At 38.3% G+C, this 15,462-nt stretch overlaps 1 protein-coding gene across 5 annotated transcripts in view; it reads right to left on the bottom strand.

Annotated features, from left to right (window-relative positions):
- Nucleotides 1–15,462, bottom strand: part of GABRA3 (gamma-aminobutyric acid (GABA) A receptor, alpha 3) — a 241,088-nt gene that overhangs the window by 92,598 nt on the left and 133,028 nt on the right. For all 5 annotated transcript variants that reach the window (XM_005872355.2, XM_005872356.2, XM_005872354.2 and 2 more), the window contains one exon: nt 14,262–14,482. In XM_005872355.2, the coding sequence (XP_005872417.1) occupies nt 14,262–14,482 (221 nt within the window). The remainder of the gene's footprint in view (nt 1–14,261; nt 14,483–15,462) is intronic.

Here is a 15,462-nt window from a genome sequence, read left to right as displayed (position 1 = left end):
AAAAGGATGTATGGGGGTAGGGAAGAGACTGGACAAAAATCATACACCTATGGACGAGGACAGTGGGAGGGGGGTAAGTGCATGGGATGGGGAGGGAACCGGGTGGAAGGGAGCTATGGGGGGGGGGGAGAGGAACAACTGTAATAATCTGAACAATAAAGATTTATTTAAAAAAATTAGCCTGCTGTATTTGGTCAAACATTTAACTAACTCACTCCTAATGCCTTGGCAGGGCCAGATAATGATTTCTTGGGCCTTTTTTGCCCTCAGGCCAGATGCTCCCCACCCCTGGCCTAGATAGTAGCCTACTATATAGAAATGGGAGCCAAAAGCAAAAATTTAGAATTATTTGTGACCTAGATTTGTTGAGCTGTTTCTAGGTAACTTGTATAAATCTTGCTCATATTGGATTCAATCCCTATCATGCTCTTAGAGTTGTAAGTTGCCAACTGGTAAGCACCTCCAATCCTGGTTAATTGTTAAACTGGATGAATATGTGACACCTCACAAATGATCAGCACAACAACACTAGATATTGCTCTAAGCAGGCTGGCTAAAGCAAGCATGCTTAGGTATGTATTAGCAAGACTCCTACCTAGGCCAGTAGGCAGAAATCAAGTGTGTGCCCTTCAGTAAATAATTACCCATCTTTTATTTTCAGTTTCCCTACCTAAGCAATAGATGTTGGAACTAGATAGCCCATGTCCTTGCAGCTTTTACTGATCCCTTAGGTATTTACAAAATTTCCCATATGTCCTGGAGAAAACTTCAATTCTCAAGTTAGTCTACAATATCTCACCGATCCACTCTTTGTTTTTAAGTCATAAAGGAGGTTTTATGCCTCAAAGAGTTTGATACAAGAGAAATGTATTTCACTGAGAAACCTGCTCCTTGTGTTGGACACTTAAAAATTCTATGAGTTTAATAAAGAAAATTGTGTTTCTTCTCTTCACTTAATATTTTTAAGATACTGATTCTTATGAGTAATTCCAAGAGGAAATTACTTTACGTCTACTCAGCAGTGCTGGGGACATGGAAAATAAGAGCACAACAAATAGATTACCAAAGCAAAATGCAAAGGCACTGATTTCTGATTAGGACCAAAACTTATCCTATCTAATAAAAGGGTAATATGCAAATTAACCATCACTCTGTCACAAAGATGGTGGCACCCACAGCCACAAGATGACAGCACCCAGTCCTCTCAGTCCTGCCAGAGTCCCCCAGTCCCAGGGGGGTGGCTGCTGAGAGCAGGCAGTGTGGGCGGCCTGGCGGAATGCTTGCTTTGTTGCCAAAGCGACGAGGCAAGCATTCCACCCCGGCCACAGAGGGCCTCTGGGCAGTGGGCACGGAGCAGCCAGGGCAAGGGGGGTGGGGAGGAACACTTGCGTCGTCATCCCGGCGACGATGCAAACGTTCTGTGCCCGGCCATGGAGGGCCTCTGGCCAGGTCGGGCACAGAACGCTTGCATCGTTGAAGGCCAGGCTGAAAGACCCTGAATTTTGTGCACTGGGCCTCTATTTTATAATAACTCTCCTATCTTCCTTCCCATCTACTTCTTGCCCATCCCTCCTAAGCAGAGCAGAGAGGATAAAGCAGAGATTGATGAGGGCAGGGTACCTCACCAGCTAAATTATGCTGTGCTCTTTTCATTGGCTCTTAAACATATCCTAAAGCTCTCTAACCTCTTGTGTCATACTGTCTTCCTTTCTTGCCTTCCCTCTACCTTGCCACAACTTTCAAGATTTCTTTAAGCTTTTTCTGCAGCAGAAAGCACCCTGACTGTACTCAGGCTAGTATACTCATCACCACAATCTATGCCATAAACATCTCCATCCACTCCAAAAAATTCCCCTACCCTCTTTTTAAATAGTAATAATTATTATTATTTTGTGTGATAAGTACACTTAACATAAGATGCCTACTTTGGAAAATTTTAAGTATTGTTAATTGGCAAAGTAGTTGAATAAACACCATTCCAAAAAAGGCATACAGATAGACACAGGTATATGAAAAGGTGCTCAACATTATTAATCATTATGAAAATGCAAATTAAAACCACAATGAGATACTGCTATGTGTGAATTATAATAACTAAAGTAAAAAACCTGACAAAATCAAGTGTTGACAAAAATTTGGAGAAAATGGAGCCTCATAAATTACTGGTGGAAATATATAATGCTAAAGCACACTTTGGAAAACATTTTGGCAGTTTTTTAAAAATTTCAACATAAACTTCCTTTTCAATTTTATAGTTCCACTTCAATTCTCCACTACCCAAGAGAAATGAACACATATGTCCACAGAATCCACAGAAAGACCTATTAATAGCAGAATTATTTATTATAGCAAAAAAAACCCCAGAAAGAATCTAAATGTCCATCAAATGATGAATGAATAAACAAAATATGAAACATCCATATGAGGGAATATTAGTCATTAACAAAAGGGAATACACACAACATGGATAATCTCAAACACATTATGCTAAGTAGTATATATTGTACAAAAGGTCATATATTGTATGATTCCATTCACATTAAGTATCCAGGAGAGGAAAATCTATTGACACAGGAAGTAGATTAGTGGTTGCCAAGGACTAGGGCTCAGAATGGATGGTGACTAGAAATTTTTGAAGGGACTTTTGGAGGTGATGGAAATATTGTAAATCCACATTTGGTTATTATTGCACAACTCTGTATATTTAATATAAATCCCTGAAACTTGAAACAAATGGATGTTACCATATGTAAATGATAGTTCAAGAAAAGCTCTTATAAAATTAAAAAGCAGAAGTGGGATTTAAGCATAGCCTTGAAGACTACCAAATTTACAACACAGCTTTACCTCTTCATAGTGGTGTGCAAGTTATTTCAGTTCTCTGTGCTTTGTTAGCTTACATTTTACAGATGCTAATTAAAGCTCTAAGATAGGATGGTATTATGAAGTGGGTGATGGTATATAGGGAAGCCAGGAAGTCTGAGGATTGAGATTCAGCATAAAACAACTGGGTTAATGTCTTTTCCACTGAATTTTAGCACACCAGTGATTCTCAATATTTCATCTGCTTCCAACAGTATGTGCTACCCATGGGTAATATTGCTTTTACCTCAGGCAAAAGGTACATGTATATGAATCTCAAAGTGGGAAGGGGCATAAAATAAGGGATAAATGGTAAGTGGAATATGGTAGTTTGAAAATGTTTAAACCAGTGATTATGCTATTCTTTCTCATTGACTTAAGGATCCTTACTATAGAGTTGCTTTCCAGAGGCATTAGAGGAAAATCTGTTTCCTTGCCTATCTAGCTTCTTAGATGCTGTTTACATTCCTTGGCTCATGACCCTTTCCTCTATCTTCAGAGACAGCCATGTTGCAGCTCTCTGATCTTTTTTCTACACTTATATTTCCCTCTCACCATAGCTAAGAATGATTCCTAGCTTTCAGGACTCTTATGATATTATTTCAGATGGTTGAGTAATCCAGGATACATTCTCCATCTGAGGGTCCTTAATTTAATCACATCTACAAAATACCCTTTGCCATGTACATTTATAGTTTCTGAGAATTAGGACATGAGCATCTTTTAGGGGCATTACTATGTCTACCACACATAGCAAAACAAAGAAAACAAACAAAAAATCAAAAGTCTACTGATAAGCTGGGAGAAAATTTTTGTAATATATCATAAACAAGGCTAATATCCTTGATACATAAAGAACTCTTAAAATAAGAAAATTTAATGGAAAATTGGCAAAATCATGGGCACACAATGCACAAAGTGATTTCAAAATGGCCTTTGAACATATGAAAATATATTCAAGATCACTCATAATTAGAGAAATACAAATTAAAAATACACAGAGATATCATTTCTTATCAATTAGATTGGAGAAAATTTACACATTTAATAACTCATTCTATTGGTGAGACTATGTAAACAGTCTCATACATTGCTGGTGAAAATATAAATTGGTACAAACTTCTTGGAGGAAAATTTGGCAACATCCAACAACACTCAATGTGCATTTACAATTTGAATGAGCATTTTTCATTTTTTGGTATTTGCTCTGAAAGTACACTTCTAACAATATAAAAATGCATAGTCACATGGTTAGTTATTGCTACACCGTTTATAATTGCAAACTGTTGCTTAAATTGTCTCAAACTTATGCTTGCTCTACATATATTCCTTTTTATCCTGCTATTCAATTTTGTAATCCTTCATGGGCAGTTTCTATTCTATTTTCTACATAGTAGAACCAAATAAATGTTTGCTGATTTTAAAATTACTAGGGCTAAATAACCATTTGTTATAAGAAATCTCATTTTGGAATAAAGCTTTCATATAACTTTAAAAAGGGGGGATCCCTGCTATTGACTTAAAGTCACTGAGTAGTTTCTTTTCTACTTCTTTGGAATTGAGACAAATTCATGACTTGGTTATTTGGTACTCTTATCTGATCTTCATTGGAAATACAGTGGAATCTCAGTTCTTGAACTTAATTCATTCTGGAAGGCTGTTTAAGAAGTGATTGTTTAAAAATCATTTTTCCCATTAGAAATAATATAAATTGAATTAATCCATTTTAGACCCCCAAGTGATTCCATTTTAACCTTTCTCAATTGCCTGTGATCATTGTTTCATGAGCACTTTCACACCTTTAGCAATATCAACATTCTTGATGGTCTCTTATGTTTTAAAATTATGCCAATAATCAATTTCAAAAGTAGCCAGATCAGATAACACTCGAACACCTCTATCACACTTTGCAATCATTTTTCTTCAGCTCTATTGTTGTTTTCACAACTTTCATTTTTACTTTGCTGCTATCACTAACCTTCCTAGGACCTATGGTGACTTTCTGTATGTATTTAATAATAATACACAGCAACAAAAGCTAAAAACGACACGAAAATATTCACAGCACAATTTCCTGAGATGTTAAGAATGTGAGGTTTAGTGTTAAATTGACTCATACTCGTGCATTCTCTCCTTTGCCATCTGAGAGACAGGTGACTGATCATACAGTTATTAGCATGAAAGGGCCTTTGGGACAAGAACCAAGTTTTGTTCAACAACTGAGATATTTTTCTGTGCACAACTTGGTCAAGAAACAAACTGTTCAACGTGGCAAATGTTTGAGAACCAAGGTTTGACTGTATGTACATTTTCAAAATGAGCACACATATCAGAGATTATTCTTACTATACTGTTTTATGATTTTTTATATTGTACTATATCATTAATACAAAAACCAGTATTTATTTTGCACTTATTATACAGTGCTTTGCATTTTTAAGATTTTTTTGTACATGTTTCCTGAACTAGATTGAATATCGCACGTAAGTCATCTGCTTTTAAATGGGAATTCACCCAATGCACTAAACCAAAAAGAAAAAAAATTCCAATTCATATGCTATTATATCCATGTCTTCAGTGTCCATTTGCCTTTGGCCTACTGAAAGTGACCCTTCTGGAAAATGAAGCTCTCATCTTCATATCTTGATAATACCTCTCACTTTACTAAGCTAATTTCCCTTTTTTTTTGAACCTTCGACTATTGCAATGTCTAGAACACATTTCTTATCCATAATGCTGGGGAGCTATGCACATAATATTTGCAGGCCTTAAAATATACATGCCATACCTCAATTGAGAATTCTAAAAATTAGAAAATGAATATGAATAACTTACTTATTAACAACTGCCCTACAGAAAAACACAAAATTATTTCTAGATTTTTTCATATAGAATAAAAAATCTGCAAAGTGGGGGCATAAAATAGGAAAAACATATCTAGAGAAAAAATATGTTCCTGAACTAACTGGAGTCCTAAAAGTTAAACATCTAAATGTTATTGAGTATATGCACTTATTGTTCAGCTAGACTGTCAACACATTGAGAGGATGGAGGAAGGATTAGCTTACATTTATAGGGACAAGGGTCTCTGAAGCTCAGTATGAGCCCCTAGGCAATATGTCACCAAGGCCTTTTAGAAGTTGAACAATCTGGTCTGCATTCAGAAAACTGTGTGTGTTTTTTCCTTCTAAAAAGCAAAGGGTAGAAAACATTACTTCTGGAGTGGCTGATGTGCCAGACAAGGTATTTCTATCATCGTGGATTAAAGGGCAGGATCTGGGATTTATGGTGTAAAAGAAAAGATAGTAAATTAATAGCCATTACCAGTAGAGGAGTAGAGGATGAGTCACTTGAAATATACCACTATCAACCACCCAAACTAAGCAGCACATTAGTCACAAGAATCCCAGTTGTCTCAGATTTCCCGTTAAATCCTGGAACTATAGGCAAAAGACTTCAGTACACTGGAAGGCCAACACTCTATCACTGCATTTAGCCTTTAGAGGAAGCACATCTCAGTTATAACAATTACTCAGATGAATAGCCCCAGCCTCATTTTCTCATATTCACACTGTCCCCAACTCTCCAGCCATCTTCAAATACTTGTGATTTCACCAAAGCTTTCATGCTTCTGTGTCTTTGTACACATTGATTCCCCCCCCCCTCCCCACCCCACCTGGAATGCCATTTTTTTCTTTATATGTGCAACAAATTTCCTTCAAGTCCTTCCTCAAATACTACCTCTTCACAATGCTTTGTATATGCCCTACAGGCACAGTTGAGTTCTCTGGCTCACAGAAATCCCAGAGCACTTTGGACAAATACTTTTTTATCACTGTTGAAATAACCTTCTAGCCCCAAGATAATGCTACTCTTGCCTGGAGGGCCATGTCAGCAAACTGAAACTTAAATAACTCGTGTCCCCGTAAAACTCCGCTTGACCAGAAACATAGTATATCCAATCAGACAATCCTCAAATGCCAAGACAACTCCAGGCCTTCTCATACCAAACATGGTTAACTATGTGCCCCTGCCAATCAGATCTTTTCTAGCTTTTTCTTCTTTGTTCTTTATTCTTTATCCTATAAAAGCTTCCTGCCTTCTGCCCCATTTTGCAGTTCTCCCCATCGAGTCTGTTCACTTCATGACGTGTTAATAAAGTTTGTTTGTATTGCCTAAATTGTTTTTCTTTGATCATTTTTAACAGCACATAATGTTTTCAGTCTATTTATGTGTCTGTCTGCACTGGACTGTGAGTAACTTGAGAGAAGTGTCTCTATTTATCATTGTAATCCTATCCCTAGTATGGTGGTTGAATAGTCAATAGATGCTTCTTTTTTAATAACTATTTCTGCAAGACAGGCAGAGCAGGTATTTTCAGTCCATTTCCCAGAAAAATAAACTGAGGCCCAGAGCAGAGAAATGCCTTATCCATGGCTATACTGTTGATCTGTGCCAGAGTTGGGACTCACAGCTAGAGCTCCTAATTCCAATTTTAAAGTCCATGTCACTACAACATAGGTCTCTACTCTGTTTAGGGGTAGCATCTAAAATAGCTATGTTCTTTGGAACGAGAGAGAACCTTCTGATGATCTGTAAATCCCCCTTGTGTTAGAGTGAGCTTTTTAACTCAATCTGCTTAGAGATCAGCATCTTGCCTTTGAGAATAAAAGAAATTCTTGTTGGTTCAAGACCCCAATTTCCTCTTGCAGCTGGCAAAAATGAAACAAATGTGTGAGGACCTGTTGGGAATACATTCTTTCTTCCATCCCTCCAGCTCAAATATCAGTTCCCCTGTGATGCTCTCCCATATAGGGGCCCAGGCTTCCAAATCATGATGAAACATGTAATTTTTAGCTCACAGCACTTCATTGCTGGCTGTTTGTGAAACTTCTATTATGCCTTATACAGTAGTACAGTGAATAATGTGTCCTATCTTTTCTGCAACATATGAGCTTTTAGAAGATAGGGGTTAATATCACCATGTGGAGTGCATAGAATAATTTGTAATTGACTGAGGACTTGTACTATTACTTGATTCTCACCTCATTACAAGCTTTCTCAGAGTCCAAAATGAGCCACTCTATTATCTATGCTCTTAGTTCTGTTCATTAGATTGAGGTTCACTAAGTATGAACCACTTCTGTGAGTTAGTTGCGAGCTAAATGAATAAGGAACTATAAGTGCAATCTCTTAAAATCATTACAAAAAAAGGACCATGTGCAATAAAGCTATCAATGCTTGGTTGTTTTGATTACATTAAATCATATACAACTAACAATGTGACCTAAATGCTTTCCCTGGTTCCTGTCCATTCCATAGGTAGTCTCTATAATGAAGACACAAGGGTAAGCCATTTACATCTAAAGTAGGAAGATAAGAGATTTGCTGTTAACATTTAAAGTCCTGGCATCATGCACAATTTATCTTTCAAAATATTTGTCTTTGAAATCCCCAAGTATATAAGAAAAACTGAGTCACTCATATAATCAAAGAATATAGGAAGGTATGAAGGTCTGAATATGACAGCAAGCCTCTTAATTGGTTCAGAAAAATACCACTTTCTTCTTGATGATGCAATATAGAGAAATGAATGTTTATTTTCTTCAATTCTACATTAAGTATAGGACCCTATTATTGTGTATCCTAATACATAGAAGACACTCTGTGCAATGTATTCAATTTTACAAAACCCCATTGTGTCTAAGTAATTATAAAAGTGAGGACATCAACACAAACACTTCTACAAGGTGGACATATTCCAGGACATATGTCAAGCAACTGACATGGCTTATCGTATTCACTCCCCACAACTGCCTTGTGAGGCAAGTATTGTTTTGATTCACCCCATTTTACAGAGGAAGGTCCAGGCATAGTCTTACTACAGAATATATATTCTAAATCTGTCATATTTGAACTATAACATGAATTATCTGATCATGTTGCTCACTTTAAAAAAAAACACAATAATGTCTCCCTGTAACTACAGGATAAACATGTTCTATCACTTCCAAACTATTATCCCTCATCTGTCATGCAGAAATGTTTCCAAACAGGTATTCCATTTGGCTGTATTTCCCAATATACTGCCTTATCACTGTTATTTTCCAAAAGCTTATTTATTCATCCACATTCAATGAAAATGTTAACACTTGGATTATCATTTTTCCTAACCTTTAGTACTTCCATTATCCTAAGAAACTCATTTACTTATAGGAAGCACTCATACAAAAGCCTGACCCCCACCAACTTCCAATCAGGCACTAAATAGCACCAGTGCTACCTTTTGAACATATAATAGATCCATATTTAAAAACAAACAAACAAACCTTACTTAGCCCTAGCTGGTTTCGCTCAGTGGATAGAGTATCTGCCTGTGGACTGAAGGGTCCCGGATTTGATTCTGGTCAAGGCCACATGCCCAGGTTTTGGGCTCAATTCCCAGTAGGGGGCATGCAGGAGGCAGCCCATCAATGATTCTCTCTCCCATCATTGATGTTTCTATCTCTCTCTCCCTCTCCCTGCCTCTCTGAAATAAAAATATATTTTTAACAAAGCCTTATTTAGTGGAAAAAGCAGTAGTTTTAAGCCAGACAGTCCTTAATTTGCTTAATAACTGCATCATCTTGCATAAGTCATTATTAATTTTAAGCTTTACTTTCTGGATCAATTCAATAGAAATAATACCTATTTTGAATAGTTTTTGTGAAGATCAGAGTTGTTTTAATAAAGTGACGCAATAGTAGCTCTCTAGTACATAGTAATTGTTATTAATATTATTATTAGAGTATTGCAGCTCATAAAACTAGGCACCTCATCTTCATCCTTGCTTTCCTCTAATCTACCTGCCACACTGCTCCCAGAGTGATCTATCTAAAATGCAAATCTGTTTGTGTCATTCCTTTGTAATAAACTCTTTAATGGATCCCTATAATTTTTATGCCAACATAGCTCATAAGCACCCCTTCTTCAACCCAGGCCACTTCTCTGCACTTCACTCTATGGTCCAGTCACATTGTACTTCTTTTAGTTTCTATAATGTATTATTACCACCTCCTCCCTAATTCCCCTGGCCTCCTTCATCTCTCTCTCTCTCTCTCTCTCTCTCTCTCTCTCTCTCTTCCTCCTTCCCTCTGTCCCTCCCTCCCTCCTTCCCTCTTTATCTCCCTCTCTCTCTCCCCACCCTATTCTCTATGAAACATTTTCTTCCTATCTTTTACTCTAATTTAACTCTTCACTTCTTTTTAGTCTCAGTTTAAAAGTGAATTCCTCTGGAATTCATTGTGGCTATTCTCCATAGACTCACTTTATTGTTCCTTCTAGATGCTCCCATACTACTCTGTGCTTCCTCATTCATAGCACGTATTCTACTTTACTGTCATGATTTATTTGTTTTCCCCAATAAAATATAAGTGAGGACAGAGACCTCATCTATTCTTGCTCATCACTCTATTCCTAGTTTTATTATGAATTGTGTCAATTCATGAATACCTGCCTTTGTGCATGCTATTTCCTCTGCCTAGAATACCTTTCTGTACCTTACCCTATACCTACACTTTCTTCAAGATTCAGATATAGGATAAGCATTGCCTCCTTTCTACAACTTCCCTTGTTGCCGCCACATGATGTTGGATGTTCCTTGCACTGTAATTCTAACACATTTTGCACCTCTCTCTGTTTAAGGACTTTTATATTATTGTGTAGCTATCTGTGCACATATCTGCTTTAACTATTGGACTGTAAGTCATTAAAAGCATGATATATGTCTTATTTATCTCTATAGATCAGCACTTATTCCCAAATCCACAAACATGATAAGCACTCATAAATGGGTTGAATGAATCATTCAAGTCAATGGGATAAAATCTAGTTAAATGTAATGAGTACCTATACCTCATACTCAAATAATCACTGGAACTGTTTTACTGTTATATATTATGCAACATTCATATACCATAGGTATAAAGAAAAATGCAATGAACATATGTATCCATAGCTTCATCAATAAATAAAATGTCAATAGAAATGCAGTTCCCTATATATTCATGTCTGATAAAATGGAAAATTCATAAACATGTGCATCACTTTGATCTGGGTTCTGTTCATTTTTCTATATCATTCCAATTTTAGTATGTGTGCTGCTGAAGTAAGCAGCAGGTAATGAGCTTTGGCCTGCATTTTTATGGTTGTCTTGAGGTCTCAAGATGAGACAAGACAAGGCTTCATTCTCAACTGCCCTAGTTACACAGTCATGCAATCCTTGATAAGATTTTTCTAAGAAGCTATCATTCTGTAGCTTTCTCATGGAATACAGATATAATTTCTGAGGATCAAAAATAATAACAGTAATGTGGTAGAGTAACAAACACTTTCTGAAAAATTCTAAGTTTTCTTCAGACCTTATCCAATTCGTGATTTTTATGTGTCTGCAAGAAAGTAGCAGCTACATTGTTACCTGAATGAGAAAACAGGTAATTTGTATCTTACAAAAAGTCACCATTTGAATAAATCGTGGTGTCACAAATAGAGCCAAGAATTTATTTTCAGTTTTGAACTTAGGTCTCCCTCTGGACCCATTGTCCTGGGTCCAAGGTGAAGCATATACTGTGTAAGGGAACCAATGGCTTCATCATGCTTCTAAACTTCTGTACCTCCTCTATTCTGTACTTTAGAATAATCACAAGGTCATTCTGCATAGACTCCTATCTTCCTAAACTTGTCCAATTCAGACTAAAATGAAGGGCCCACTGGTCATCTTCTTCCCATTCATCCAACTCTATCTTCAGGTGGCTAATCCTTTATTCAACTTCATCTTCTGCCTTTCTCAATAAGCATCCTCTGTCTTCTTTATAATTCCACATCTCCATCCCCCCAGAACCCAGGAGTTTTCCTTTGCAGCTACGCCCGAGGCTTTTGTGCAGGGAGGGAGGTGCGGACTTGTGGTACCTAAGGAGACTGGGGTGGGAAGCATTATGGGGAGATTTGGCAAAACAGCAGCCAGGGGCATTTGGTTGTAGGCCCCCAAACCAAAACGGCCATTTTTCCTGAAAGGAGCTAGCTGCTCCCAGTAGTTTCATGGTGGGAAAAGAAAAAAGACCCATTCTAGTCAACACAGCCTGCCCCACCTGTAGGATCCCTGCATGCCACACCCTGCATTTTGAGCTTTTCAGAGGAAACAAAAGCAGAGGCCAAACTTATGGGTTTGAACAGTCCCAAGGAGCCTTCAGTGACAGGACAAGGGCAGAGGGGGTCTGCCCCAATATCCTGCGAACCAAACTCATGTTTTCCCCACACAGGAGAACTGACAAAAACTCTGTTTCCAGCTGATTCTCTCTGCCAAGCCAAGGGCAGAGTTCTATTTTGGGCAACTCATGGAAGAGTAGCTCTGGGACAGGGAAACACACCCACCATATTCCCTGAAAGTTAAACAGCACCTCCCCCACCTAAAGCCCTTTAAGAAACAGACTATTGAATGATTACAATTGAAAGCTGGTTAGCAGGCAAAGGCGGGCAGAGGTGGAGCCCAGAGAACCAAGGGAAGTTGCTGACCCAGCCCTGGGCCCCATGATGCTAACAAACCTACATTAGAGAGCAGATTGGCCCCTCCTGCTTGCAGCCAAGGCCTGTGGATACAGACACAAACTGTGGATTGCTTGAAGCTTCCAGCAGGATTCAGAAAGCAAAAGGACAGTGCCTGACAGTGTTTAGCACCTAAGTACCTAACAGGAAGTCCAGAATTGGCAGGCAGAAGAGTGGAATCCAAAGGGAGCCTGGGGTGGGGGCAGGTTAGAAGATGTCAAAGGGGGAAAAAGGGGACATATGTAATACTTTCAGCAATAAGGATTTTTTAAAAATAAATAAAATAAAAGATATAGGATTAGGCAAAAGTAGGTTTACAGTTGAGAGTACACAAAAGACGGAGGTTATTCTTGTATTATTATCTACTAGAGCCCCGGTGCATGAATTTGTGCATGGGTGGGGTCCCTCAGCCTGGCCAGCGATCGGGCTGATCAGGGCCATTGGGCCCAGCTGGCCTGGGGGAGGGGCTGCGGGAAGTTGGCCAGCCGGGGGGAGGGGCCACAGGAGGTTGGCTGTGGGAGTGCACTGACCACCAGGGTGCAGCTCCTGCATTGAGTGTCTGCCCCTTGGTGGTCAGTGCACATCATAGCGACCACTCAACCAGTCGTTTGGTCATTCGTTTGTTTGGTCATTCGGCCACTTAGGCTTTTATGTATATAGATTGACTAGAGGCCTGGTGCACAAATTTGTGCATGGGTGGGGTCCGTTGGCCAGGCCAGTGATCGGGGCCAATTGGGGCCATGGAGGGAGCCATGGGAGGTTGTCCAGCAGTGGGAGGGGCCACGGGAGGTTGGCCGGCCACCCTGATCTGGGCCAATGGGGCTGGCCTGCCAGGGGGAGGGACTGCGGAGGTTGGCCAGCCAGGGGGAGGTTGGCTGGCCGCTGGAGGTTAGCTGTGGGAGTGCACTGACCACCAGGGGGCAGCTTCTGCATTGAGTGTCTGTCTCCTGATGGTCAGTGTGCACCATAGCAACTGGTTGTTTGGTCGTTCGGTCACTTAGGCTTTTATATATATAGATACAAACAATGATTTAGTTTGTAGTTATTTTCCATACAAACAACTGTAAAGCTTCTTTTGCCTAACCCTGAATATCATACTTTTCTACTCCCAAAGCATAACAACCATCACAATCCCCCAAAGCACAAAAACCATCACAATTTTATGTTTCTGATGATTCATTATATATTGCTTAAAACAGCATTCACCAACCAGTGGTCCATGAGGTCCAAAAGATTGGTGACTGCTTGCTTAAAAGATATAGTTTTAAGTTCTTCGGAAACTTCACTTATATCAAACTCCTCAGCATTCCAAGATCATGTGGCATTAAACATATGCTGCTGTAATTTTGCATATATATAGCATTGTATGTTTCAGAAAATATCCATCATTAGCTCATGTGATTCTCATAACCTGCATCATAGTAGTTTGCTTTTACAGTTAAAATTAGCCTATTCTGACTGTCAATCTTCATGCCTATGTATATGGCTGTGAGTCTGTATATTTAAGTGTTCTTGATAATGTATATGCATGTGTGTTAGTGCACATGTGTCTTGGCGTATGCAGCATTTATACATCATGAACATATATCTCTGTGTTTTTTAGAATGTTCATATGGCCAACTCTCAATTTATGTGTATCTATACTAGTATATATATGTCCATGAGTGTGTATATCTGCAAATGTGTTAAGAGCACACACCTATGTGTGCATTTAAAATCTGTAAACTTGAAAGAATTTTTAATGGATAGCCTAAAACATGCTGCTTTAAAACATAGTCGTACCCACAAGTATATTTTAGAAAGGGATATCACTTTCTGACCTCATTGTGTAGAGGAGGGTTCCATTGTCTATCAGTCTGAGCAACTTGTTAGGTGTGGTCATGTTATGGGCCACCGATTTCTTCCCATTGTGAAAGAAGGTGTCAGGGGTCCAGATCTTACTAGCCAGAAGATTGTTCAGTGGAAGGACCTTCATCGGTCCATCAAATTTCAGTCTTTCATCATGCCATGTCTGTCGAAAAAATACGTCAATGGTGTATTCCTAGGGACAAAAAAGAGAGAGAACAATGTTTGAGCAGAGTTCTAGTAAGGATGCAGTGTCCTTAGCAAATATTAATTACCTTGCAATATTTCCTCTGATGCAGAGATGCAGCAGCCTATTAACACTAGTTATGGGTGAGTCTAACAAATGATTATGATTGAAAAATAATGTCATGGAGATCAGTAAGTACAGAGATAATATGTCTGACAAGATTTTGCTTAGGAAAGTCACTGTCAATACTGCCCTGCACATCATAAAAGCTAACCACACCGAGCTGGTTTTTCTCAGTGGTTAGAGCATCAGCCTGCGCACTGAAGGTTCCCGGGTTTGATTCTGGTCAAGGGCACATACCCGGGTTGCAGGTTTGATTCCCAGTAGGGGGCGTGCAAGAGGCAGCCGATCAATGATTCTCTTCTCATCATTCATGTTTCTCTCTCTCTCTCTCCCTCTCCCTTCCTCTCTGAAATCAATAAAAATATACTTTTAATAAATAAATAAATAAATAATAAAAGCTAACCACAAGATCTTGTCTTATAAAAAGGCAAGAGCTCCCTTCTCCATGTCGCGGCATCTCTAGTAAGAACAAATTCCTTACCTTGTCTGCTCCTACTAAATGATCCCATATGAACATGAAAGGCCAATATAATAATCACCACAAATACAAAACTTTAAATTTTAGAACATATTTCATTTGAGCCTCAAATAAAAATGTTTGATGAATTAATATCTTAATATATTTAATAAATAAGGAACTCTTACAGATAACTTAAAAAGGAACAAACAAATAGAAAATGGGTAAATGACATGAACAGAAAATTCATGAAATGGATAAAAATGGCTAATAAGAATGAAAATTTTCAAAATTGCTGTTAATATAAACACAAATTAAAATAATAAATGTTCTATGTTTTGGTAACAGCAGACTAAATCATTTGGATACTTAATCATTTAGTTATAATGACTAAATCATTATAACTATT

The sequence above is a fragment of the Myotis brandtii genome, unplaced genomic scaffold, assembly GCF_000412655.1.
Source record: "Myotis brandtii unplaced genomic scaffold, ASM41265v1 scaffold376, whole genome shotgun sequence".
Classification (NCBI taxonomy): domain Eukaryota; kingdom Metazoa; phylum Chordata; class Mammalia; order Chiroptera; family Vespertilionidae; genus Myotis; species Myotis brandtii.
This window is presented reverse-complemented; position numbering and strand designations above follow the sequence as displayed.